This window comes from Camelus ferus, chromosome 12 (genome assembly GCF_009834535.1).
Source record: "Camelus ferus isolate YT-003-E chromosome 12, BCGSAC_Cfer_1.0, whole genome shotgun sequence".
In the NCBI taxonomy this organism is placed as follows: Eukaryota; Metazoa; Chordata; class Mammalia; order Artiodactyla; family Camelidae; genus Camelus; species Camelus ferus.
The window spans coordinates 12,081,542-12,108,145 of NC_045707.1; the positions used below are offsets into that span (position 1 = coordinate 12,081,542).

Here is a 26,604-nt window from a genome sequence, read left to right on the forward strand (position 1 = left end):
TTCTGGGCAAAGATCTGAAGAGGTAAGGGGTGAGACAGGCAGATATCTGGGGAAAAGCTTTCCAGTTAGGGGAAACAGTCAGTGCAAAGGTGGGGTGGGGTGGGGTGGGGCTTGGGGGAGGACAGTGTAGCTGGAGCCCAGTCAATGAAGGTGTGGTCAGCAGGAGGGTAGGGGTGGTAGGAGCCAGGCAGTGTGGCCCGCTCACCATGGGTGTAAGAATGCTGGCTTTGGCTCTGAAACAGGGACCCCCTTGAGGGTGTCAGTGGAGGAATGACCAGCTGGGGGACCAGGTCGGAGGCTGTTTGTTCATCTAGAGCAGGAGTTGGCAGCTTTTTCTGTAAAGGGCTAGACAGCAAATATTCCTCACTTTGCTGTCACGGGGCCTCCACGCAGCTCCTCCACTGGGCCTGTGCTGTGAAAGCAGCTGTGGGCATGCTGAATGGGCAGGTCTACGTTCCAGCAGAACTCCATTCAGGACACTGACGTTTGAATTTCACATATGTTTCACGTCATGAGCTAATATCTTTACTTTTTCCCAGCCATTGAAAAAGAACAAGAAAACATTCTTAGTTGGGGGGCTGAACAGAAATAGGTGGCAGGTAGGATTTGGACTGTGGCCGTGGTTTGCTGCCCCTGAGTTGACAGCAAACATCCACCACTGCTCAGTGCCAGGCCCCAGGAGGCGGGCCCTACTGCCACAGAGATTGATAATAAATTATGGGGGGGGGGGGGGTCCTGAGTCCTCACCCGCCTGGCTCAGTCACAGAAGTCAGGCCCCTGAGGCTGGAGTGCAGCCAGTGGCCAGGGGGTCGCAGAGGCCACAGGGCTGGGGAGCGCAGGGCCCTGGGCAGAAGACTGCATGCCCGGCTCACCTTACTGAACTAGGCCAGTAATTGATGAATGAACGACTCTCTAATCATTACATTAAGACTTACGAAATGAACATATCGTCTGATTTTCATACAAAAGAAGCTGTAGTCTAAAGCAAGGTGACAAACGAGGGGCCTTCGGTCTGCAGAATTTCTTTGGCCTGCACAGAAATTTCTATTAGGAAACTGTACACCAAACGTCCGGATGTCTTACATATACCGAAGGAGGCCCGACTTCCGTGGGGTCCGCACCTGCTGCCGCTGGGCCTCTACCCGAGTGGCTGCTCGGAAGCCACCGCCCGCCAGCCCGAGGCCACCCCGGCGCCGGCCTCTGCAGAGGAAGGGTCTCTCTTCCCCCGGCCCCCACGGGGTTAAGCTTTAATCCCTGTTCTACAGCGAACGAGGGCGCGCGTGGCGGCACCTTATCGCCTTAGACTTAAGGGCTTAAGTGCACCCAGCACCTTGCGCAGAGCCCTTCGGAGCCCTTCCGCGTCAAGGACACTCAGCGCCGTTTCCAGGTAAGCCAGGCTCGCGGCTCCCGGTGCTCCCCGGCCGGCCGGGCCACCTGCCGGCAGAACCGAGCGCCCGTCGCGCCGAGCGCTTGGCGCCCCGGCATGTGCGCGGCCGGCCCGCGGCCAGCAGCCGAACTACCGGGCACTCCGCCGCCACCAGCCCCGCCAGCGCCTCCGGACCCCCTAGCCGCTGCGCCGGCCGGACCAGGGGGCGGGGACTGCGCCTGCGCGGTCGGCCCTGCAGGGCTGGGGTCACAATCAGCGGGCGGAATCAGCGGCGGAGCTCTCCGGCTGGACCAGAGTGCGGGAGGGGCCGGCGCGCGGGGAGTGCGCCTGCGTGGTCGGCCCGCACCAGCACCCCCAGGGCAAGGAGTGCGCCTGCGTAGTCGGCCCGCAAGGCCCGGGGCGGGACTGCGCCTGCGCGGTCGGCCCGGGTCCGCCCCGTCAGCAGCGCCTCGCCCCCTCAAGCCGCCGGTCTGGCCGGGCCCCGGGGCTGGCCGGCGTCCGGGAAGTGCGCATGCGCGAGCAGGCCCCGCCCCCGCCCCGCCCCACGCCGCGCGGGGCCCTGGGAGGGGTGCAGCGTCCGGCGGCGTCGCGGGCGGGCGGCGGCGGCGGCCGCGGCGGCGGGAGGGGCGCGGGGGCAGACAAAGCCGCGGCTAATGAATGGGAGTGCGTCCGCCTGCGCCGCCGTCGTCCGCAGCCGCTCCGAAGCACCCACGCCCGGCGCCCGCGGTGAGTGCGCGGCCGGCGCCGGCTCTGCCTCAGCCGCGAGCGCGCGCCTGGGGCCCGGCCGTCCTGGCGCGCCGCGGGGTCCGGGGTCGCGGGCGCCCGGGCCGCGGGGGCGGGGGGCGGGGGCGGGGGTCGCAGAGGGCGGGGAGCGGGCCTGCCGCGAAATCGCCTGCGCCGGCCGGGGGTTGGGGGCCGGGGGCGCGGCCTCCCGTCGCCGGGACCCCGCCCGGGCCGCCCGACTCGGCCGCCGAGCCTGAGCGCGGGCCGGCCCCGCGACCCCCGCCTCGGCCCCGGCTGACAGCTGGCGCGCGGCGGGCCCCGCCGGGCGAGCGCAGCCGGGCGCGTTTTCCGGGCCGCGGGGCTTGGTGGAGGAAACACCTGAAGTGGTGCAAAGTTGGTGCGGACCTCTGCCCCCGCCACAGCCTCGGGGACCGGACGCTGCGCGGGCCGCCGAGGCTCGGGGAGGGGCGCCGAGGCAGGAGTGCCCGCGCCCGCGTGCAGTCTGCGGGCTGACCACGCGGGAGCCGGTGCGCGCGGACGGGCCGGGCGGCTGGAGGCGCCGAGAAGACAGGTCCTGGGGTGGGGTCGAGGCCAGGCGGACAGGTGCTCATCGAGTGTCTTTCCTGAAGTCCTTTGCGCCCCCACCCCGCCCGCCACCGCAGCGAATTCCCTTACAGATGATGTTTTTAGGATTTTTCTCTAGGTGCATATTTCGTCTTCAGTGCACTTCCAGGAAGAGACAGCCAAGGGCCATATGTCTTAAGAAGCACATGAGTTCCTTATTGCTATATGCTTCTGAGGCGTTTTAGTTATTGTGTACGTTTCTGAGTATGACCAGTCAAATTTAATTAGTAAAAATACGAGTCAAATTGCAAAGCATGATTTCAAATGTTTTTTCCATTTGTGGTTTTTCTAGACTCAAGTAAAGATGGAATCGTTTGTGTATCCTCTTTTGTCCTTTTTCTGTGACCCACACCACCCGCATTGCTTAAGAGAATTGCCTGCCCCCTCACTCTGCTTGTATTTTGGGTGAGTTTCAGTAAACACACGCACCTCTCTGGAAACACGTCCCTGCCTAGCTGAGACATCAGAAGAAGCTTGTTGGCATCCTCATGTTTGTAAAAAAAGAGGAAAAAAAGGAAAGTTATTTGTTTTGAAATTAACTCTGATCAGATCAAGTCCATAGTTTTAAAAAACCCACTTCAGACTTTAACAAGGCCAGTTTGCTAAAGCAGGTGCATCCTTGTAACTTTATATAGAAATATTAATTTTTGATGCTTTCCCTATACCATGGTGACAAACTTAGGGGACCAGGGAGGATTTGTTTGAAGTTTTTTAAAAGGGCTCTGAATAAGGCAAATTTAGCTATTATGAACTAATTTTCAAACAAAGTTATCTTGTAAGAGGAAACTGCTTCCAACAGTTTGGCTGTGCTCTGAGGGTTCCCACTGGGCTGTCCATTCAGGGGTGCACACTTCCTGTAATCCTAAAACATTATGTGTGCTTGTCATGATTTACATTTTCTCAGGAAAAGATCTAGCACAAGTTAAAAGTGACTCTGCGAATCTTCAAGAAGTTAATCTCCTGTATCGGAAGAAAGCTCAGACTTTTAGGCCACATCACAGGTGATTACTTGACGGCACCCCCTGTTGTCCCCCCAGTACTGTTCTTGTTAATTCCTGATGTTTTTGGACATGAAAATTCTGCTGTTTTTAATGTCACCACACATGACAAGGCTCATGAGTAACTCAGTCTCTGCGAAGTATGTTCCTGACACGTTGTGAAAGGTTTTAAGTAAATTATTAGAGTCATTGATTGAATTCTGTGTGTGCAAAGGCCCTGATGCAGTATGTACATAGTGAAGGAAGTGTGTGTCCGTGTTTCAGATCCCCATCCGGCGTAGAACTTGGAGAGTGACCAGGACTGGGAGATGCAGCTGCCCGAGCGTGACAAGCAGTGATCGTGGTCAGTGCCGTCCTTATCCTCACTTTGTGTTTGAGCTTTTTCTTTTCCTGTTTGCAGCTCCTTTGTTATCTGAGCTCTGGTCTGCTCTTCCCTCCAGTGTGAGGCCTGCCTTGTGAGGGGAAGGAGGCAGGTGGGTGACTGCTGGGCACAGTGCTGGCGGAGTGAGGAGCCTTGGATGGTTGGTCAGAGGCCCGTCTGACTCGCCCCCACCAGCATTCCTTCTGAGCTTCTCTGCACGAAACACACCACTGAGAGTCAGTTACTGTCGTTCTTGTAATTACTATTTGATATTTAAGGCACTATTTAAATCTCAGGACCTGACGTAAGTTATAGGAACCATTGGTCGCAGTTACGTTTTGTGTTGCACTGAATTGAGCTACATGAAAAAGTCCCAGTTTGCCCCTCAGCGCCCTGCGGACTGGGCTCTGGCCCCCCTTCCGAGCATGGGTTGCGGCACACAACCCCACCGTCAGCTTCCTTCCCGCGGCCCGGCCCCCTGCATCCTCGTCTTTGCTGCCCTCTCCCTTACCCTCCTGGTCACTGCCTGGCTTTCTCTTCGTTCTGGAGTATTTTAGATCCCTTCCTCGCTCATTATTTGATGTGCTCTTAGTAGCTGAAATCCTGGAAGGCACTGTTAGGAATAAAAGTCCTTTGTTCTCGTGCCCCTGACTCTGAGGCAGAGGGACCAGGAGAGGCGGAGGTGCCTGACTGAGTGAGGCCCTCAGTCCTCCCTCCTCCCGCTCTGCACTTGGCGCCCTTCTCCCTGCCGCGGGGAGGACTTCTGTAGTGATGGCCAGGATAACCATACCCTGAGGAAGAACACAGGCAGGCAGGCAGAGGGGCTGGACGGTTTGAGAATTGAGGTCCAATAGGACATTAAAGGCAGCGGACATTAGAGCCCAGCCATTTAGGGTCTGGGGCGACGGAGTGAAGGCCCTGAGCGGGAAGCTCAGCGCGGTGGAGAGGCTGGGCCCTGCTGGAGCCTGTGTCCCGTGAATCCCCCTCCCCAGCCCTCGGTGAGGCGTGCACTCTGCTTGGTTTCTGCCCTCCTTCAGGTTAAGGTCTTTGAGCAGCTGTGCCCAGCTCCCTCCCAGCATAGTCTGTGTCCGGTAGAAACCGCTGATTCCAGGTAGGCCGGGCTGGGGCGTCCCCCGCTGGCCCACGGGGCATGCTCTGTGTGCTGGCTCCTTGATGAGTTGGGGGAGGGCCCAGCCCCTTGGCCAGGGGCCCTGCGCTCCACCTGCCGGTCCTGCTTCACTGCTCCACGGATGTCACCTGAGGGGCTGAGCTTTTATCCACAGCCACCGCCAGCTGAACCGCACCTCAGAGGCAGAGCAGTGCCAGGCGCTGTGTGCTGTTGGAGACGGCCCCACTTACTCCGTCCCAGGCCGCATTCCATATTCTGGAAGGAAGAGGACAGTTTAAAGACCCTCCTAGCAGCTTCCAGCTGCAGTAGCAGTTTCAGACGTGTCAGGGATCGGGGGAGAAGGTAGGGGCAGGGTGCTGCTGCCTGGTAAAGGGGACCCTCAAAGAGACTGAGCAGAACAACCCAAGTAGCCCTGATCTGTGACCCAGGACGTTTCAGGGGTAGAGCAGGGGCCAGCTGACCTTGACGGAGTCTGTTGGCCTGCTCGAGAATGTGCTGTTTCCAGGGTGGCCTGATCACTGTGCCCCCCTCTCGTGGAAGTGGCTCTGGTTCTGGGTTTGTGAGGGCTACTGCTCTGCAGGTGTCCGTCGCCACCGAGCCCGGCCCAGGGGGCACTTTCTGTGTGGGAATGCGGTCGGTCTCACTGGAACTTCTGTCTTTGAGGCCAGTGATGCCGTTACCACCCCTGGAATATGGCAGTGCCTCTCAGATGTGGACCAGACCTGCTGATGTGGCGGAAGACTGCCGTCCAGGGTGGAGCAACCAGGCGTGCGGCCGCGGCCCCCGGGGTGCACGTGGACGCTGAGTGAAGACAGAGACGCTTCGGGGCTTGGAAGGCTGCGTTACAGAGGGTTGGAGGGGTGGTCCGTGGCCTCTCCGCACTGCCCCAAGGTGGAGAGCTTGTCACGACGTTGGGTGACGGCCACCCTCTGCCAGCTGGTGCTTCTGATCGTTTTCTGAGAGGGTCACAGATGTCACTGCGCTTCACCCGAGTGTCCCTTTCTCCAGAGGGAAGGCAGGGGAGTTCTCTGTAACCAGCAGGACGGCCGTGGGCGAGATGAACGGCAATCCCTCGTAGCTCTCGGGCCACAGAGTCCCGTGTGTTCGTCAGCTGTTTTCCAGACCAGAACCTGGGTGAGGTAGCTGCACTGCTTGTCCCTTTAGTCTCTGCTATTCTGGAGCAAGACCTCCCCTCCCACCGCCCGGGAGAGCCTGGGCCAGCTGTCTTGCGAACGTGTTCTGGATTGTTCGCTGCTTTGTCATTTATAGCTGGCCCTTGAACAAGGCGGCAGGTTGGGGCACCGGCCCTCCACGGGCTCGGGTCGGGCAACGAGTGGCAGTTGCCCCAGTCCTAGCCGCCCCGGGGTGGGCACGCTGCCACACTGTCCTCCTGAACTGCGCCGCCTCCCAGCGCCAGAGCGTTTTCTGCCCGCGTCTCCCGTTTCCGTGACAGTCTGGGAGGGCAGGACCCACGCTGCGTTCTCTCCCTTTCTCACCGCTTGTCCGGGGAGCAACTGTAATGTCCCCTCCTTGGAGCAGGCGTTTTATTTTTCCTTTTTCTTCTTTGAATGTCAGTGCAGATTTTACTCATTCATTACATTGTAAGCTGCTCGAGTCTTCTGGTTTGTTTTTGGTGTCCAGATGGTCACGCCCGACCGGCGGGCACGCGGAGCCATGGCAGCACCGGCCGGGGCACTCCTTCTGGCACCTTCCCAGCCTTTCCTGGTCCCTTGCCCGCGCATCCCAGGGCACTCTGCCCCCTTTCAGCGCAGAAGGCTGGTGGAGGCTGCAGTTGTGCTCGTCCGCGGGACGGAGCTGGGACACGCACCGTGTTCGCAGTACAGACTTAAAAATCTGCAGTCTCACTTAATTTCTTTGATTTTTAAAATTTGTATCGTTTTCTTACCTGAAAATTTTGATTCTTCGTGCCGTTGGGTGGTTCCATGCCTAACTACACGTAAAGTAGGTAAGGTTGCAGTGTCTGTTACTCCTGCTGGCGAGATCACTTCGCGGGGCTTAAAGCGGTTGTTCGTCGTTGGGTTCTGTTTGCCTTCAGTAAGTATTCTGCTCAGGATGAATAGTTAGGATGAATAAAGTCCTGTGCTTTAAAGCCCCTTGGCAAACTTTCTTTTGTCTGCAGTTACTTCCCCATTTGATAAACAATTAGGTTTATCTGTTTCTGATTTGGAATTTTTTAAATTTTAATGTACAAGAGTCACGTGCCTCAAAGTCAGAATGATATAAAAGGTACAGCCGGCGCTCTGCCGCCGTCCCGCTCTCCTGCGAAGCCCGGCGCCCACGCAGGCCTGCAGCCCCTCGTGCTCTCCCGTCTCTCCCGGGCTGTAGCCAGCGCTGGGCCTGCTGCGCCTGTGCGTCTGGCGCTTTCCTTCGGCAGCCTGTGGACGTGGCAGTCCTGGGCGGGTGTCGGGGCGGGGTTCGGCCCAGCTGTGGGCGCGCCCTCAGGGTCTGTTCCTGGCGGTGGGGTTGCTGGGTCCTGGGTGCACGTGACTTTGGAAGGTGTTCCCCAGCTCCCCAGCCTTTGGTTTCTGCCAGGCTGATCCAGCGAGACCTGCTATCTTGACGTACGTAGCTTCTTGACATGCTTCAACCTGACTGTGAAAAGTGCGTCTGTCTGGTGCCCGGCGTGGAGGTGCTCAGCGAGGGCCGATCTCCCTCATCTCTTGGGGTCCACAGAGGGGGACCACGCTGCAGGGGGCGCCAGGCACATGGCTGGCGGGATGTCGTGCTCTGCTTCTCACTCCGCATCACAGTAGTTTGGAAGGTGTTTCTTTAATTCTTTACATAAAAAATAACAAGTTAGAACATATATCTAAAACTGAGAGTATTCCGTGAACTTTGTTTTTTCTAGCCCGCAGAAAGGGTCCTCTGACTAGCTGTCTTCACGCTTAGATGTTTTTGTCTTTGAAACTAAAAAACGTAAACTGAGTTCCAGAAGCTTTAGCTTTGGATCTCTCCTTCCTGCCTCTCCTCCTCCTCCCCCTTCAGTCTCAAGTCCTAGTTCAGGGCGGCTGGGCGCACTCTGAGGGTAGCTGTGTTTTCTTAGCGGCTGTGATGCTGGTTTTCAGATGGGCCTCTAGCTGTCCAGAGATGGGTGGGGCTGAGGGAGGTGGGCACCCTTCTGCCCCTGGTGGACCAGGGCCTACGGGCAGCGTGGACACAGGGAGACTGAACAGGTTTGTTCTCGAGGGGTTCTGGTCCACTTACGGTCACTGATTGCCCTATTTTATATCCACACTGATTGATTTTACCTTTAGACTGATTTTTATTTGCTGGAGAATCAGAACCGTGGAGTAACTACTTCTGGGTGCTCGGTCAGTACATAACCCTCATCTTTCAAGGCCAGAGGGTCATCTCTGGAGTGTTGGGGTAGGTGGCAAAAACCAAACGGTCATTCACACACACATAGTTACCAGAAGTGCCACAGGAATGTAATCCTTTGCTGGTTTGAAGACGAAAGCTGAAATACCTTTTTGCTTTCATTTTTTAATTGGTGTTAAAATAGTAGAAAAATTATTTTCCCTACTAGCAGGCTGCTTGTGCGAATGGCAGCATTTTTTCCTGAAGTAGAAACATGGTTGTTACCTATGATTCTGAAGTAGTGTGTGCAAAAACAGTCAAGCAGTAGAGAGATACCGACGTTTATGACTCGGTGAGTCGTCACAGGCGGACACGTCCGTGACCGTTCTTGGGTCGAGAAGTGAAGCTTGCTGTCACTAGCACCCTCCCACGTGTCCTGTCCCAGTCACACCTCTTACGCAGAGTGCAGATACTTCCTTTCCTTCACGGTTTGTGGCTGATACTTGCGTTCTGCCTGTGTCTTGTGTGACGCCTCAGCCTTCCCTGCGGGCGTCACCCACCTCCGTGCAGAGGAAGCCGCGCCGCTGGCCGGTGGCCCCGGGCTCGGTCTGGAGTCTGCGGATCGGGGCCTGCCCAGGTGGTTTGACGGGTCTCGCTGTCTTGGTTTCCTGTCAGTCGGTGGTTGGATCCAAGGCCTGATCCGGCCTGGGTTTGGCCTCTGGTAAGACTCCTTCCCAGGGGGGCTGTGTCCCCCGACCCAGGCGCCTGGTACAGGTCCCGCTGACGCTGGTGGCTGCGGGCGCGTGGGCTCAGTGTCGGCTCGGAGAGTGCGGTGGGACACGGGCGTCCCTGTCAGTCACCGCTGTGAGCCCGGGGGCCCTGTCCTCACCCGCTCCCGGCTACCCGGCACCGCCGCGTGCGGGGGAAGCTGAAGACACGTGCTCGGTTCTGACTCCTTATTTACCAGTTTCCAAAATAGCCAACCATTTTCCTGTCATCCTCCAAAGCTGACCAGTTGAGGGTTTTATTTTGGTGTCAGGGACTCACAGAGGTAACGTACTGGATGAGTTTTAACGTATCACCATCACGACCCTTACTTAGTTCAGATCGCCTCACTTTGGGGCAGTGGGAGCCCCCCAGTCAGCGCCTCTGTCCTTCTGCCTCTTCCACCCACTTTTAAAGGTGCCCGTGATAACGGCGGGCCCATTTGCCCTTCCCCTGGGCCAGCAACCTCAGTTCCCTCTCATCCTTGCTGACGGCTGTCCTTTGCTGCGTCGCCCACACAGTCACACGTCGGAGGGTTGGCGCGTGGGCTTCTTTATTATCACCCTGCAAATACAGGACCCGTTGTTCTGTCTGCCACGTTCTCTTATCTGAGACTAGCATCTCTGACATTCAAGGAGGAGAGAAGACTGAGGCGGACTTCTCCCAATTCCGTCACGCCCCCTCTGCTGTGTTCTTTATCCGCTATTGAAGACGTGGCAGCTTCCATTTTTACGTTTTTCACTACGTGTCTAAGAATGTTGGTTTGTAGTTTTCTTGTTCTGTCCCTGGCTTTGGCACCAGGGTGACACTGGCCTCTTAGAATAAACTGGAAAACACTCCTGTCCTCTTTCAAAGAGTCTGCGGAGAACTGGTATCATCTCTTCAGCGGATGTTTGGTAAAGTTCACCAGTGAAGCCATCTGGGGCTGTGTTTTTCTTCATGAGAAGGTTTTAAGTTACTAGTTCAAAGTCTTTACTTGCTGCAGGTTTATTCTGATTTTTATTACTTCTTGAATCACTTTGGTGATTTTTGTTACTTTCTGGGAATTCTTCCGTGTCACCTATGCTGCTGACTTTGCTGGTGAAAACCGTTCATGGTGCTCTCAGCTGCATTTCGTCCCCGAGGTGTCGGCGACAGTGCTCCCGCGTCTTGCAGTCCATGTCTTTTTCCCCTGCTGACCCAGCTAAGGAGCGGTCCGTTTTGTCCCTGTTTTCAAAGAACCGACTTTGAGTTTTAGTAAAGTTGTGCCTCGCTTCTGTGTTTTCTGTGTGTTAATAGACACTGATTTTTGCCGCTTGCTTTTCTCTGCCTTGGCTTGGCGTTCTTTCCCTAGGTTTTGCTTCTGTCTTTGTTTTTCGCCTGAAGGTGAATGCCTGGGTGGCTGTGAGACCTCTCTCCCCTAGTGCAGGTGCTTAAAGCCGCAGACCCCTCCCTCGGTTCCGTGTGAGCTGTGTGGCTCGTGTGCCGCGGTGTGTTGTGTCTCTGTCTTCATCCCGATGCAGATAGTTTCTGACTTCCCTTGTGCTTCCTGTTTGGCCCGTAGTTATTTAGAAACGTTATTATTTTCAGATATTTACTGATTTCTCTTATGTTTCATAGTTTAACTCCATTCTGGCCAAAGGGTGTATCTGTACAGTTTCAGTTCTTCGATGGTTGTTAACGTTGGTTCTGTGGTCTGTACCGCAGCGGCGCCGTGTGCAGCCGCGAGCCTGAGAGCCGGCCGCCGCTGGCGCGCGGTGCGGACGCCTGTCAGTCCGCGCAGCTCAGAGAGCCGTCAGTCTCCCTTGTCCTTGCCCCTGCTGACCTCCTGTCTCCTGTCTAGCTGACCTGCTTTCGGGTTTGCTGGTCCTTCCTTCTGCCGGCTGCCCAGCCCCTCCGGGGAATTCTTCGTTGCAGTTTTGCATTTCAGCTTCGCAGTGTCTAATTCCATAGACGGTTCTCTTCCGTGATTTTTCTCTCTGTGGTGTCCTAGGTGGTGAGACTCTGTCCTGCTTACCTGCAGTTTCTTCTTCCTGCGCGGTTTCCTTCCGTTCTTCCCGCGTAGTCACAGAAGCTGGTGCGAAGCCCTTGTCCAGTAAGTCCAGCCCCTGGGTGCCCTCAGGGACAGCCTTTGCTTCTCCCCTGCGGGTGGGCTCTACTTTCCTGCTTTGCCACCTGTCTTGTCATCTTTCTGTTTTTTGGTGAATTTCCCTCTCTCTCTTGTTGTTATTGTCAGGCTTTTGTTTTGTTTTGTTTTTGCCTGTTTCGTTAGTGGCTTTCCTGGATGAATTCTGTAAAGTCTCTTTTTCCTTATAGCGTCTGGCCACTTAGGGCTCTGCTTGGCTACCTTAGTGTCAGCGACTTCCTTCAATGCTGTGAGCAGATGCCTCTGCCTTCTCGGCCGGGGGCAGGGGCAGCGGGGGGCGGGGCCAGGCCTTCACCTTCTGCTTGGATGGGCGTCTTCAAGGCCAGCCGGAGGGAGGGGCCCTCAGGCCCTCCCAGGCTCGTCCCGCACACTCATGTCTGTCTGCCGCCCTGGGGACCTGTCAGAGCTTTTGCAAGCTCCCCATCGACAGCGCTTTCCCCAGATCTTCTCAGCCTTTGGCCAGGCCCTTACTGACCCACTGGTGAGGCAGCTGTGATGTTGCCAAAGCGCAGCCGTTTGTTTTCAACAGGAGCCCCGGGATGGGGCTGTTCCCGCAGTGCAGGCCCGACTCAGGACAGCCGTGCCTGGGAGCGGGCTTTCCCGGGGCTCTGAGCAGCGGCTTGCTCTCTGGGGCCTCCCCTCCCCTCTCTGCCGTTCCTCGCCTGTTTCTTTTGTCCCTGAGCTCCTTAGTTCAGAGTCCTCTTCCCAGCAGTTTCTCTCTAATGTGGGTCTTTGCCCTGGAGGGAAACTCGGGCTGGGTGGCACTGCTCCAGCCTCCCTGGCCGCCACCTTGGAACCCTGGCGTGTCTGCTTTGATGCTGGGCAGAGAGCGCCTCGGGTTTCGGCAGCGCCCAGGGAGCACCTGGCGGCCACTTCGGGACTATCAGTGTTTCACGTGCCCGGGGCTGCCCTCTTTCTCCGCCTGTACAGCTCTGATACCACCTGGGCCTTGTATATCTTCTTGGTTTGTCCTTATATTTTTGGCGTATATTTTGGAGTCAAGGAAACACCTTGTCCATTTTGTCTTGTTGGTATTGTCCATGAGACTGGTTTTGCTCATCTAGTTCTGTGCCGTATTACCAACCAAAACAATGAACCTGGCTGTAGTTCAAATGAATAAAACAGCTACGCTTCAGAGGGAAAACTGACCCGAGAAACTCTTGCTTATATACCCTCAGACCCAAAGACAAAAGCTTATAAGCTTGTATCTCTTGTTCTCCTTGGTGGTCTGGGCTAGTGCTCCGAGTCTGCTTTCTGAATATTGTAGGACTGAGCCATGAGTCAATCTTTGAAGGCCAGTGGGAACCAAATCTCACTGTTGGGGAAGGAAGTTACAGATTTGGGAAAAGGGAGGCTAGGATAATGCAGTGACGTTGGAGTGAAATTGGAGGTATCAGCGTGAACTCAGGGTTGTTATCCACATACGCGTGTAGGGGTGTGTGTGTATCTGTGGTTCTTGGTTGATTCCATTGACGCGACGTGGAAGTAGAGGCCCTCTGGCAGCGGTGGGCACACCGGGCCCCCACCTGTCACCACACCGGTGGCTCCTGTGCCCGTTGCTCTGGTTGTTCCTAGTGCATCGCTGAGCTTCCCCTTGGGACTGCCCCCACCTGACGAGCGTGCTTGCCTTTCCTCCAGTTCAGGTCACCTGGCCACACGTCGTGTGTGATTTGTCCAATTTCGTATAAATTCCTGCAGGAATATCTTTGCTGAGTACTGAATCCTGGTTTGGCTTTTTCCCCGTAATCTTGAAGATAGTGCTTCTTTGTCTCCCAGTTTACATTGCTTCTCTTGAAAAATCAGCGATCTGTTGTTTTATTCTGAAGGTGCTTCTCACGGAAGTATTGTAACGTGTCAGGGAGACGCGCAGGGTGGGCCCGCGCACGCCCCCCACAGGTGCCGCCTCGTGGCTCTTCTTTCGTCTGTGTCCCCCACGCGGTTATTTTAACGCAAACGCCAGGTGTATCTGGAGATACTGCAGTTAAGTGTCGTGAAAAGATGGGGTTCTTTTAAGTTTCACCCAAAATACTTCTATACTTTAATCAACTAAGAATGATTACTTACTATCAAATATTAATTCAGTATCGAAATTTCCCACACTGTCCAAAAAAACTGTTACGCAGTTTGCTGATTTGAATCAGGATTCAGATGTAATTCGTTTGTTAGAGAAACTGGGCGGTTTGTCCTGTAGGATTCCCCAGTCTGGTCTGCTGATTCCATCCCACTGGTGTTTTAAATATGTCCCTCCACCCCTTGTAATTTTTGTTGGTCTGCTTTCTCTCTTGTTTTCGGCAGCTTTTTTGTTTTTTCTTTTTATCTTGCTTGAGGTCTGTAGGGTTCTTTTCCCTTTTTTCAGTGTAGTTGGTTTGTAACATTGTGTCAGTTCCAGGTGTCCAGCAGGGTGGTTCAGCCTCACACACACTGGGGCTTCTTTCTGTTACAGATGACCACAGGACACTGAACTCGTGCTGTCCAGCAGGACTTGCTGTGTGTCTGTTTTATGTGTAGTAGTTTGAATCTGCTAACCCAAGCTCCTGACTTATCCCCCCCACCCGCCCCCCTCTGGTAACCATAAGTTTGTTTTCTGTCTGTGAGTCGATTCCGGTTTGTGAATAAGGTAATCTGTATCATTTTTTTAGATTGCACATATAAGTGACATCATATGGTATTTGCCTCTGTCTGACTGGCTTCACTTAGTGTGATCATCTCCAGGTCTGCTTTGCTGGGAGCTTTGGTCATGAGTGGGAACAGAAGTGTTGTCAAATGTTTGTCTGCATCTAATGACAGGACCACATGGTTTTCCTACTTTTCTGTTAATAGAGTGAATCGTATTGTTTGATTTTTTAATATTAAACCAAACATTTATCCTTGTGGTCAACCCCACTTACTCATGGCGTGTTGTCTTTAATACAGTGCTGAGTGTGATTTGTTAGGTTTTTAGGAACCTGCTACGTTTTGTTAAGGTTTTCCTGTGATCGTAGGGGTACGAGTCTGCTTCTTTCCTTATACTGCGTCTGCCGATTTGGGTGTCAGGATAACGCTCTTCGCGAATAACAAGAGTGGGGACGTCGTTCTTCGTTTATTTTCTGGAAGAGCTTCTGCTTCACCAGTACTTCTATTTCTTTAATGTTTGGTGGAATTCACCAGCAAAGCCTGGAAGTTTTTACAGGAAGGTTCCAACTACAAGTTCAGTTTTTACAGTAGATGTCGGGCTGTTTAGGTTGTCACTTCTTCAGTGAGTTTCTGTAATTTGTGTCTCCCCAGGAATTTATCCTTCTCCGCGGAGCTGCTGGATCTGCTGTTAAAGTTGCTCATGCGCTTCCTTGTTACCTTTTTGCGCTGTAAGGTCTGTAGTGATGACCCCCTCTTTGATTCCTGGTGTGGAATGTTTGTCTTCTCTCTGCAGATGTTTGTCAGTTTTACTGATCTTTGCAAAGAACCGGTGTTTGGTTTCACGGGCCCCCTCCCCTTTTCTTCCTGTCACTTTCTTTGGTTTCAGGCCTTTTCTCTACTTTTTTCTTCCCCTCGTTTACTTCGGGATTAAACTTGCTTTGCTTTTCCCCTTGTTAGTTGTCACTTTACCCCTTGGCTTAATGCACAAGTGTTATTAATCTGAAGGTATTTTGGGTTTTTCCAGGCATCATTCTCTTGTTGATGTCTCATCCAGTCCCTTGTTGTCAGAGACCATTCTTCATTTGGTTTTAGCTCTTTTAAATGCATTGAGGTTTACTTTATTGTCCAGAGAACGTCTTTTCTCTTAATTGAAGTGCAGTTGATGCACGACGTTGTGCTAGGGTCCGGTGTGCTGCACAGTGATTCAGCGCATGTGTGTACACACTTTCTTTCATGCTCCTTTCCGTTGCGGTTTCCTGCCGGACACTGGATATAGTTCCCTGTGCTGTGTGGTCGGACCTGTTGTTCATCTGTTGCACGTGCGGTAGTGTGTCTCTGCTAGTCCCAAACTGCCCATTTATGCCTCACCCCCATTACCCTTTGGCAACCGTAAGTTTGTTTTCTAGAGGACAGTCTATCTTGATGAATGTTTTGTGTCCACTTTTAAGTAATACGTGTTCTGCTGTTGTTTGGACCGCTCCATGAACGTCAGGTCAAGGTTAGTAATAGTGCTGAGTGTATCTCTTACGCTCACTGAGTTTCTGTCCACCATTAACTCGGGGGCAGGTGGGTGGAGCTCCACCTGCAATTGCGGACCCGCCGAGTCTCCCTGTAGGTCTGTCGGTTTTGCTTCATATCTTTGGAAGGTCTAGTAGGTGGGTGCACACCTGATGAATTGGCCCCTCTGTCACTCTGTGGGGTGTCCCTTGTCACCGTGGTGTGTTGGCTTCAGTCTTCATCTGACTGATTCAGCCGCACCAGCTTGCTTCTGGTCAGTGTTAGCACGCCACACCTCTCCATCCCTTCGCTTTGAACCTCTGAGTGTTTGTGTTTAAAGTGGTTTTTGCAGGCAGCACATAGTTAGTCGTACTTTTATAAGCAGTGTGACAATCCCTGCATTTCTGAAAAAACAGCTTCCTTTGGGTAGACCCCGTCCTGTTTCTCCTTCATGACGCCCTCGTCATGGGGTGCTGCTTTCCCCTTGGCACTGGGCACGTGCCCCCCCACCCTGCACCAGCTGGGCCTCCATCAGTGCGACTCAGCCGTGGAGTCAGGTTCAGCCCCCCTGCAGACACCAAACCCTGTTGTCACCTGTATTTGTGACCAACCGGCTGCACATCGGGGCTCCCACAACTCCGGGGCCACGTGCCTACATGTATTGTTGTTGCCTACAAAGGACATGAGAAAGGACACAGCTGAACAGCCAGGAGAGGACACACAGGGCGGGGGCTTGGGGGAGCCCTGAGTGTGGGAGCTCCTGTCCCTTGGGAGCTCTCCTGTCCCCCTGGAGTTGGGGCGACCACCCCCCCCGACTCAAGGTTGTGTGTCTCCTGACCTAGAAGTTCCCTAAGCCCTGTGCCCTGGGATTCACCACGAGGATGCCATCCCTCAGTCACTCGGTCTCTGGCCTTTCCTGGAGGATGCGGGGGTGGGCAGCTGAAAGTTCAGGTTCGGATCATGGTTCAGTCTTTCTGGTGGTGAGCCACGGTGCCGGAGCCACACAGGGGTCACCTCACAGAGGACATTGTGTCACTCAGGAGATTACAAGGGTTTTAGGAGCCCTGTGTCAGTGCTGTGGGCAGAGACCAGCACACGTGTGCATTTTGTACTTTCACATTGGGTGTAAATGACGTACAATTAATTGCACTTACTTAAAGTGTACAATTTGCTAAGCATAGACGTACACACATTCATGTCATGTTTATGTACGTAAACAGCTGCTGTCTTTACATGAGCATAGGCTACACACACACACACACACAGTCAGCAAAGTTACAAAGGCAGCCCTTGCTGAGAAGGATGGTCTTACCTGTCAGCGTACAAGCTGGCAGACAACTTCATTGAAATTGAAAAGCACTTGCTTTCAGAAAACACTGCTAAGAGAATGAAAAGTCGAGCCGTGGGCGAGGCGTGTGCCGGGTGCAGGGCTGCCTTCCACAGGGCACAGAGCCCCCCGGACCCAGCAGTGAGGCCACGCACACTCGGGCAGAAGCGTGGGCACCCTGTGGCCAGGGGAGGGACACGGCCGGCACGGGGCACCCGGGGCGCCCAGTGTGTCTGCGTCCAGGAGGCGGCACGGGACGGCGCCGTGCCCCGAAGATCCCAGTGGCGGCCTCCCTGGTCTTGCTGCTTTCTTCTCACCATCTTGTTCCGACGCTTGGATGCTTCGTCTCTTTCATTTCCACTTCTGTCTTCTGAGCTGTATACCTCTTCGCTTTATTTATTTGGGATTTTCTTCGCGGTCCTGCGCTCTTCAGTGCATCTTTAACTTACAGCCTCCTCCAGGGATTTACACCCTGTCATTTATGCTGTAAGAGATTCCTTTTTTTCTTCTCAAAAGCACTTTGGAGCTTCTTTGTCGTACACTTTACTTCCAGATGTGGTGCCTGTGTTATAAACTTCCCAATGAGTAATTTTTACTGTAAGTAGTCAGTTATCTTTTGAAGAGATTGGTAAAAATGAGAAAAATGCATCTTTTGTATGTTTGGCTCCATATTTAACATTCCCGTGTTCTTTATTGTGAATCTGAATTTCTGTTCAGAATCAGTCCTTTTGTCTGAAGAAATGAGTGCAATGTTTCTTACGGTTCAGCTGTGCTGATGCTCAATCATCTCAGCTGTCTGAAAGTGTTTTTTCACTTTATTTTATTATGGCAAAATACACATGGCATAAAATTTGCCATTTTAATCATTTTTAAGTGTACACACTGGTGACGGTAAGTGCATTCACAAATATTGTGTAACTGTCACCACAGCTTCCAAACCCTTTCCGTTACCCCAGAAGGACCCCCCACGTGTTAAGCGTTACCTCCCTTCCTTGCCTACCCCAGCCCCTGGTAACCCCTTAATCTGTTTTCGTTCTCTATGAATTTGCCTGTTCTAGGGACCTCACAAGTATTTGTCCTTGTGTGAGCGGCTTCTTTCAGGGAGCATAATGTCTTCAGGGTTCATCCGTGAAGCCTGTGTCAGGATTTCCTCCCTCTTTAAGGCTGATGATCCTCTATGTGTGCACAGACCACTTGTCGTCGCCCGTTCCTCTGTTGATGGACACGTGGGTCATTTCCGCCCTTTGACTGTTGCAGATGCTGCTGCTGTGAGCGCTGGTGTTTTCAGTTCTTTTGGAGTCATACCTAGGAGTGAATTTGCTGCATCATACGATGATTCTTTGTTTACCTTGTTGAGAAACCAGTCGACCCAGTTACAGTGTGCCAGTGTCTGGTGTCCAGCACAGTGTCCCAGTCACGCATGTACATACATACGTTCGATTCCACGTGAGAAACCACTTAACTTCCCCACCGCGGCCGCACCGCTTCTAACTCCCTTCAGCAGTGCTCAGAGGCTCCAGCGTCTCCGCGTCCTGGTCGGCACTTGTTCTCTCTCCCTTTCAGTGACAGCAGTCCTGGTGGGCGTGCACGGCTTCTCAGCGCAGCCGGGACGTGCACCTGTGCGGTGGCCGCGGGCCCGTCCCCGTCCCGCCGGCAGCCCTGTGGCTGAGCTGGCGGTGTCCTTGTGTGTGCTGGGCGGTGACCCCGAGTCCGACCTGGACCGCTCTTCTGGCGGCTTGTCGTTACTCTTCGTAGCATCATTTGATGTTACAAGTTACACGTTTTTCTTTTTTTTCTTTTCCATCTTGCTTTACTTCTATTCTGTCTCCAAAATTATTGATTGTCTTTTGCTGTATTTAAACTGCTGTTAACTGCACCTTGATGTATTTTGCACTTCAAACACTGTATCTCCCTTGCTGGAAACCCCATCCAGTCTTCCCTGCGTTTTCTCCTCGTCGTGGTCATTGTTTCATTTGCTCCCCGCACTGTGTGGTGTATTCGTAATTCCCTTTACTGCCCTCGTCTCCTGATGTCGTCGGCTGTGCAGAGCTGCGTGTTTCTGTTGGTGGTTCCCTCCTGGTTGGGGGCAACGTTTTCCTGCTTTTCTGCACGTCTGGTAGTTTGGGTTTGATGTCGGGTGTTCTGAACATCACCGTTGGGTGCAGGGTGGCGCGCCCCGCTGAGCGCTGAGACCTGCCCCAGGGCGCAGTGAGTCCGTCAGCGGCCCCGCTTGGGGCTCGGGCCACGGCCCCGTCAGGGCGGCTCCCTGGCAGCCTCCGCTCCAAGCGCCCGGGGCTGCGCCCCGAGGCCTCCGCCTGGCCCCGCACTCCATGGGGGCTCACGCTGCTGCCGGTCCTCGGTCCTGAGGCACTTCTCTCGCAGGCACTTCTCTCCGTTGGTGCTTTGAGGGTGGGTCCCGCACACCCACACAGAACGTGTTCAGCCGCAGCCTGAATCCGCGTGGTGGCAGCTGGACTCTGGGGAGCTGCCCTGGTCAGTGTCCACGCGCGCGTCTCGTCCTGTCTGAGAAGCACTTTGCACGCATAGGCCAGCCTCGGAGGTGGCGTTCGAGGCAGATCTGGACTGCCGCGGGGAAGCCAGTGGCACGCACGTTGGTTTCCCCGTGCAGAAAGGTGAGGTTTACGCTGTGCTGTGGTCTGCGTGTGCGACAGCGTCATGTCTGAAAAAACAGCTTGCTCACCTTAATTAAAAAGCCGCTGTTGCTAAAAGGTGCTCACGGCAGCGCAGCCAGCCACAAGCCTCCAGTTTGTGAGAAATGCAGTATCTGCGAAGTGCAGCAGAGCGATAAACCTGTTTCATCTGGTTTGCCAGCCGTCTGGGGCAGCCCCTGTGGGAGGGGCAGACCGGTCCGCATCCCCCCGTCAGCGCCAGAGCAGAAGTCGTTGCAGCTTTGTTCCCGGGTCTTTGTATTTACGCACGTTTTACCCTCTGCTCATCAGCTACTGCAGAAGAGGGCCTTAGGATTTGGGTTGAAGCTGTGTTGAGTTTTGAGAGATCAGTTCAGGCAGTACTGGTATCACGGCATCGTGGGGTTTCCTAGTTTGTGAGCTCCGTCTGTGTGCGTCTCCGATTGCTCTCAGCGCGCTTCATCGTTTCCAGTGCACATGTGATGTCCGTATTTTAAAAGAGTATCTCTAAATATTTTATATTATTGTGCGCTATTAAATGTGGAATTTAAAACGTTGCATTTTCAGTTATTGTATGACTAAAGGAATACTCTTATTTTTGTATACGAGGCTTGTATGTCCTGACTTTATAAATGCACACGTTACTTCTAGCAGCTTTTGGCGGGTCCTTGTGAGTTTACCTCCACAGACATGTGTGATACAGAGAAGAGGGGCTTCACCTCTGCATTCCCAGTTTGTGCACCTTTGGTTGCTGCTCATTTTTGTAGTCTCTTACTTTCTGCTTTTTTGTTTGTTTGTCTTCTGTATTTTATTTTTGAGAGCTGTGTGTAATTACATGTACGAAGCATGTAATTACAGGTGGCGTTGTGGAACTACTGTTGCGCATGACCACCTTGCACCTGCGTGCGGCGGCTCCGGGAGTGCAGCCTCCGTGCTGGGCGCCTGCTGCTTCTGCTTTCGGGCCTGGTGTTTCCCTGTATGTGTAGTGCTGCCTTATTTATATGCTAGTTTGTGATCTTGAATATCTGGCAGAACTCTGGAGTTTGTTACTTGGGGTGCTTTCTTCCCGAAACCACCTGCGCTTGCTTCAGGTGGCGGAGCGGCAGCAACGGGAGAGGGTGGGGTCCCTTGAAGGCTCTTGTCCTCGCCTTTGCCTCACTTTGGAAACGCGCTGGTTTGGAACGAGTCCTGGGGTGACCTCCCTGCTGTGGCCCGGCCCTGCGTGGGGGTCACTGGCATGGGTGGGTGGATGGCCGCCGCCCCCGGATGATTCACTTGGCGCTGGAGGCTCAGCCCTCCCTCCACGGGCCCCACGCACTGTCCCGGGAACGCGGTGCAGGAAGGGGGATGAGGCTGCGCTCGGTTGCAGGGCAGGGATGCGTGGCGGGCGGGGGTGGGGTGCACCCCCCACCCCACCCTCGCAGGGGCCCACCGGCCACCCTGCCTGCTGCGGCCCAGCCTGCAGGCGGTGCTGCTGTGGCCCCACAGGGGTGCTATGGCTTGAACCAGACCTGAGGACCTAAGGCGGCAGTTCCTCCGGCAGCTCATTCGCGGGGTCCTGGCTGCGGTGCCTCCTGCTGAGGGCAGCTAGGTGGCCCCAGTCAGGGACCAGCCAGAGTCCCCGCGGCTGGGGCGGGGCGGCCAAGCTTCTCCCTGCATGTCCGGGCGCAGGCCGGCTGGCACTGCATCCAGGCAGGTTATCCGGGCCCTTCATTGGCCTTCCCCGGGCTGAGCTGCCCCAGTGGACATGAGGTGGACACCAGGGTGACCCCGTGAGCCCATCCCCTCCACAGGTCGCTGTGCTGGTAACCGTGAAGGGCGAGTACGTAGGTTCTTATCCCCAGCAACCCTTTTATGCTGTGTGGCCCTCTTATCAACAGGTTGTTTGAATTTAAATTCATATCTTTAGTTTTTGCTTATTTTGCATTTTCAGGATATTTTCATGGTGTAAGTGGATTGTAAAAAAATCAAGGAGCAAGGTTTCTATTTCAATTCACCATCATGTCATGTCTCTCTCTGCACGTGGAGGCTGATGTGCCCATCACAGTGCAGACTGGACACGTGTGACATAGATTGTGCCTCACGTGATTCGGTCTCTTACAGGTGACGCAGAAGGGTCCCTGTGCTGCCAGGATGACCAGACTCCTGTCCCCACGGCCGGCAGGCCCCTGCTGCGTAGGCGTGCTTCCACACCGTGCAGTGTGGCCTGGTCGGACTTCGGGGGAGCCGTGCTCTGCGCCCTGAGATGACATGGACTCTGGACTCTGCTTCTCAGCAAGATCTAGGATCAGCCATACTCACAAACACCCCGGAAGATAGGGTCACTCTGACAGAACTGAAGCTGGGCACCCGCGGGGCACAGATGAGCTCGTGGATTGACTTCCTGCCCACCTGAAGCCGGCTGAGTAGTTATGGTCAGTCATGGAGAATAACCAGGAGACTAGGCCCGGAGGGGACGGGGGGTTCGTTTCCAATAAAATAAAGTTCAAAATAGAAGAGGACGACGATGGCCAGCTTCCTGGTCACGGCCTGGAGGACGGGCAGCAGGCGGACGGAGGGGACGACTACGGGGCGCTGCTCTCGCAGTACAGCAGCACCCTGTACAGCGTGGCCATGGAGGCCGTGGCACAGAGCCTGCTCTCGGGCCGCGGTGCCGGCTCCAGGAAGAAGTCGCCAGCCTGGAAACACTTCTTCATCTCCCCCCGCGACAGCACCAAGGCCATCTGCACCTACTGCATGAAGGAGTTCAGCCGGGGCAAGAATGAGAAGGACCTGAGCACCAGCTGCCTCATGAGACACGTGAGGAGGGCGCACCCCACGGCGCTGGCCGAGCCGGGGCCCGAGCCCGGCGGCGGGGGCGCCCCGGCCCCCTGCCCCCGCCCCGCCCCGCGGCCCCCGCCCGCCGCCACCACTGCGGGAGACCTGGGCCCCTTGCTCTCGCCCATCAAACTAGCCCGGAAAGCGGCCTCTCAGACCCCGTCCCCCGAGCACACAACAGAGGAATCTGTGTCCGCCGTATCCTCTGAGGAGGTCTCATCTGACGTGCCTGGGTCTGAGAGGAACGGCCGGGAAGAAGCCTTGGGGGTGCCACCGCCCCGCCTGCCTGCACCCCACAGCGAGGATGCGGCGGACGGCGGGGCCGAGAGGAGCCTCCCTGTCCCCAGGAGCACGTCGGGGTCCCGGAGGAGGTCTGCGGTCTGGAAGCACTTCTACCTGTCGCCGCTGGACAGCTCCAAGGCCGTGTGCATTCACTGCATGAACGAGTTCAGCCGCGGGAAGAACGGGAAGGACCTGGGCACCAGCTGCCTGATCCGGCACATGTGGCGGGCGCACCGCGCCATCGTGCTGCGAGAGAACGGCGGGGGCGCAGCCGTGCCACCCCCCTACTCAGCGCCACCCACCCTCCTGCCTGCACTGCCGCCGCCAGACGGAGAGCCCGACTCCGTGTCCTCGTCCCCAGGGAAGCTGGTTCCCGAGTCCCCTTCCGCGTCCTCCTCCCCCGATCGGCTGCCAGAGGACCTGCCCAGGCACCTGAGCGCCAGAGACGCGCTGCTGGAGGACGCAGCCGCACTGTCCTCTGACGATGCAGGTGAGGCCTCCCTGGCACCCTCTCCCGAGAAGGAGCGCGGCCCTGTGCCAAGCCCGCGTGCGCCGGAGGCAGGGGCCATGTTCCAGCAGAACAGGAAGGTCATGCGGAGGCTCAAGTCGGAAGTGTGGCACCACTTCTCGCTGGCGCCCACCGACAGCCTCAAGGCCGTGTGCAGGCACTGCGCCTGCGTCATCAGTCGCGGGAAGAAGGGTGACGTGGGCACCAGCTGTCTGATGCGGCACCTCTACCGGCGCCACCCGGACGTGGTCGGGAGCCAGAGGGGTCTTCTGGGCACCGGCCTGGCAAATTCTCCGTATGCCACCCTGGCTTCTGCAGAAACCACCGCCGCCAAGGTAACTGACCTGCCCGCGGTGGTCACCAGGAGCGGTCCAGCCGTGTTTCCCGTCAGCAGCAAGAAGACCTCCAAGCTGTGGAATCACTTTTCCACTTGCCCCGCAGACCCCACCAAGGTCGTGTGCTTGCACTGTGGCCGGACCATCAGCAGAGGCAAGAAGCCCACCAACCTGGGCACCAGCTGCCTCCTGCGGCACCTGCAGAGGTTCCACAGCGGCGCCCTGAAGCCCGACGCCCCCGCTGCCCCGCCCTCCACCACGGGTGGCCGGGCGCCCCCCAGCTCTGGGGCCACGGGGCCCCCCCCAGAGGACGACACCTCAGAGAGGTTCTGTGACTCTCACCCGGTCGCCAAGAAGATCACGCGTCTCGTGGCGGAGATGATGGCCCTGGACCTGCAGCCGTACTCGCTTGTGGACAGCGTGGGCTTCAGCAGGCTGCTCGCACACCTGGCGCCGCAGTACTCGCTGCCCCCGCCCGCCTACTTCTCCAGGACCGCCATCCCCGGCATGTACGACCGTGTGAAGCGCGCGGTCATGTCTCACCTCCAGGCAGCGGAGAGCGGCGTTGTCCACTTCACGTCCGGGATCTGGATGAGCAGCCAGACCCGCGAGTACCTGACCCTCACCGCCCACTGGGTCACCTTCGAGCCAGCGGCGCGGCCGCTCGGGGAGGACCACCACTGCTCAGCGCTCCTGGATGTGTCGCAGGTCGACTGTGACTACAGCGGCAGCAGCGTCCAGAAGCAGCTGGAGCGTTGGTGGGAGGCCTGGGTGACGTCCACCGGCCTCCAGGTAGGCATCACCGTCACTGACAACCCCAGCATTGGGAAGACGCTGAACGAGGGCGCACGCTCCAGCGTGCAGTGCTTCAGCCACACTGTCGACCTCGTTGTCAGCGAGGCCATCAAAAGCCAGAGGATGGTACAGAGCCTGCTGAGCACCGCCCGCAAGATTTGCGAGCGCATCAGGCGCTCTCCCCGGGCCAGGGCCAAGCTGGCCGAGCTGCAGAAGGAGTACGAGCTGCCTCCCCACCACCTGCTGCAGGACGTGCCGTCCAGGTGGGGCACGTCCTTCCACATGCTGGAGCGGCTCATCGAGCAGAGGAGGGCAGTCAGCGAGCTGTCGGTGGAGTGCAACTTCCGGGAACTCCTTAGCAGCGACCAGTGGGAGGTCATGCAGTCCGTGTGCCACGCCCTGAAGCCCTTCGACGCTGCCAGCCGGGAGATGAGCGCCCAGGTGTCTACGCTCAGCCAGGTCATCCCCATGGTGCACATCCTGAACCGCAGGGTGGAGATGCTGTTCCAGGAGACCATGGGCATCGACAGCATGCTCAAGTCCCTGCAGGAGGCCATGGCTGGCCGCCTGTCCGCCACCCTCCGCGACCCCCGCTATGTGCTCGCCACGCTCTTGGACCCGCGCTACAAAGCCTCTCTCTTTTCTGAGGAGGAGGCTGAGCAGTACAAGCAGGACTTGATCAGGGAACTAGAAATGCTGAATTCTACCTCAGAGCCCACGCCTGTCTCCAACGGGTGCGCCCCTGGCTCCCCACGGGGGGACTCGGCCGCAGACGGGAGCCTGTGGTCTCTCATGGCCACCGTGAAAAGGAGCGAGCCCAGAGGGCCGACCAGGGTGCCCGAGGCCATGGTGCTGGCGTACCTGGAGGAGGAGGTGCTGGAGCACGGCTGCGACCCGCTCGCCTACTGGAACCTGAAGAAGGCGGCCTGGCCCAGCCTCTCCGCCTTGGCCGTGCGGTTCCTAGGCTGCCCCCCCAGCATCGTCCCCTCGGAGAAGCTGTTCAGTACGCCCACCGAGAACGGCAGCTGTGGCCAGTCCAGGCTCATGATGGAGCATTTTGAAAAGCTTATCTTTCTGAAGGTGAACCTCCCCTTAATTTACTTTCAGTATTGAAACGCACGGCGGGGCCGCCGGCAGGGTGTCTGCTGGGGCTGGTGGCTCCTCCGGTCAGGGCTGCGCAGGATAGCAGACCGGCCCTCTCAGGTCCACACTGAGGCCCCCCAAGCCCTCCCCGACGTTGCACGTGCCTTACTTCTCCTCCTCCAGGCCAGGGACCTCGGCGTGTGTTCTAGGGCATCCATTAAATACAGCCTGTCTTGTCAGTTATGAAATGCGATGATTCGGTTTCATTCAAACCGGTAAAGTGTTTTTAAAAGTCGGGATGGGATACCAGTTTTACTAGAATGGCCGAGAAGATACAAGCAGTTTTATTCTGTAGACTTTTTACTCGATTGTGTAAAAACCACGAATCAGGTACTGTACTGTAGTTTTAAATTGCTTTAATTGCAACAAAGCAGCTTTGCGGCTGTCAGGTAAAGCCTGCAAGAGACAGCGGAGCCGAAGCCGCCCCACAGGCCGTCAGGCTGCAGGCTGGAAGCAGGCCGGGGCCGGGGACCATCCGGGAGCGCGCGGTTCGCTGCAGTCGGCGCAGGTCTGGAGCCGGGGCTGCGTGCGGACGCCTCCCGCCGCGTCACTCAAGTGGGCTCATTGCAGGGCGTGCTCCCTCTCAGGGGCCACGAGGTCCGCTAGCTCGGACACGGCCCGGCCGCCTGCGTGAGCGCTGGTGGTGCCCGTGGTGTAGCCGGGCACGTGGCGACACGTTTCCAGCGTCCTGCTGTTAAGTGTCCAGGCCTCTGACTCGGCAGCTCCGCACCGTGCAGCTGCCTTGAAACTTGTGCACTGAACCCCGATTTGATCAAATTCTGTATAAAACTGTTTTTAGAAGAGACGGTTTATTAACAGGGCGGAAGACTGTCATAGGACCGCTGTAAGACTAGCCTTAGGGGTTTAGATTTTCTTTTTATACGAGGGAAGGTCCAGCCATCGGTGGGGTATTTAGACTCCCAGACATCAGAACGGAGTGTCGGTTGTCAGGTTCTTTTACCAGTGCTGCGTCTTCAGAGTTTTTACTTCAACGTTTAGAAAAGGGTTCATTTTCTTACTTCAAACCAGTTAAATATTCTGGGTGAACCAAATCACTGATTTGCCTATGACCTTTTGGAAGAGTCATTTTGTTAAAATACTGTACCTATTATTAACCTGAATTTGCATTGACTCTGTTTTAGTGTATTTATAAATGGTGAACTCAGTTTCTGAAATTAAACTTTTTATTTGCAATTTTCTACTGCTGGA

The 26,604-nt window shown here is 55.9% G+C and overlaps 1 protein-coding gene across 6 annotated transcripts; it reads left to right on the forward strand.

Moving 5' to 3' along the window:
* The first annotated feature begins 1,934 nt into the window (after positions 1-1,934).
* Positions 1,935-26,604, forward strand: ZBED4 (zinc finger BED-type containing 4). Of its 6 annotated transcripts, none has more exons than XM_032492525.1 (6): positions 1,935-2,113; positions 2,801-2,926; positions 3,027-3,139; positions 3,639-3,735; positions 3,997-4,075; positions 21,619-26,604. In XM_032492525.1, the coding sequence occupies exon 6, from the start codon at positions 21,937-21,939 to the stop codon at positions 25,363-25,365; it is 3,429 nt and encodes a 1,142-aa protein (XP_032348416.1). In that variant the 5' UTR covers positions 1,935-2,113; positions 2,801-2,926; positions 3,027-3,139; positions 3,639-3,735; positions 3,997-4,075; positions 21,619-21,936; the 3' UTR covers positions 25,366-26,604. The 6 variants fall into 6 exon arrangements, with proteins under 6 accessions (XP_032348416.1, XP_032348417.1, XP_032348415.1 ...); XM_032492526.1 differs by lacking the exon at positions 2,801-2,926 and adding an exon at positions 11,278-11,379; XM_032492524.1 differs by lacking the exon at positions 2,801-2,926.

What these genes read in the sequence shown, in the direction of transcription:
- ZBED4 (XM_032492525.1), top strand. Translation starts at nt 21,937, where the DNA reads ATGGAGAATAACCAGGAGACTAGGCCCGGAGGGGACGGGGGGTTCGTT.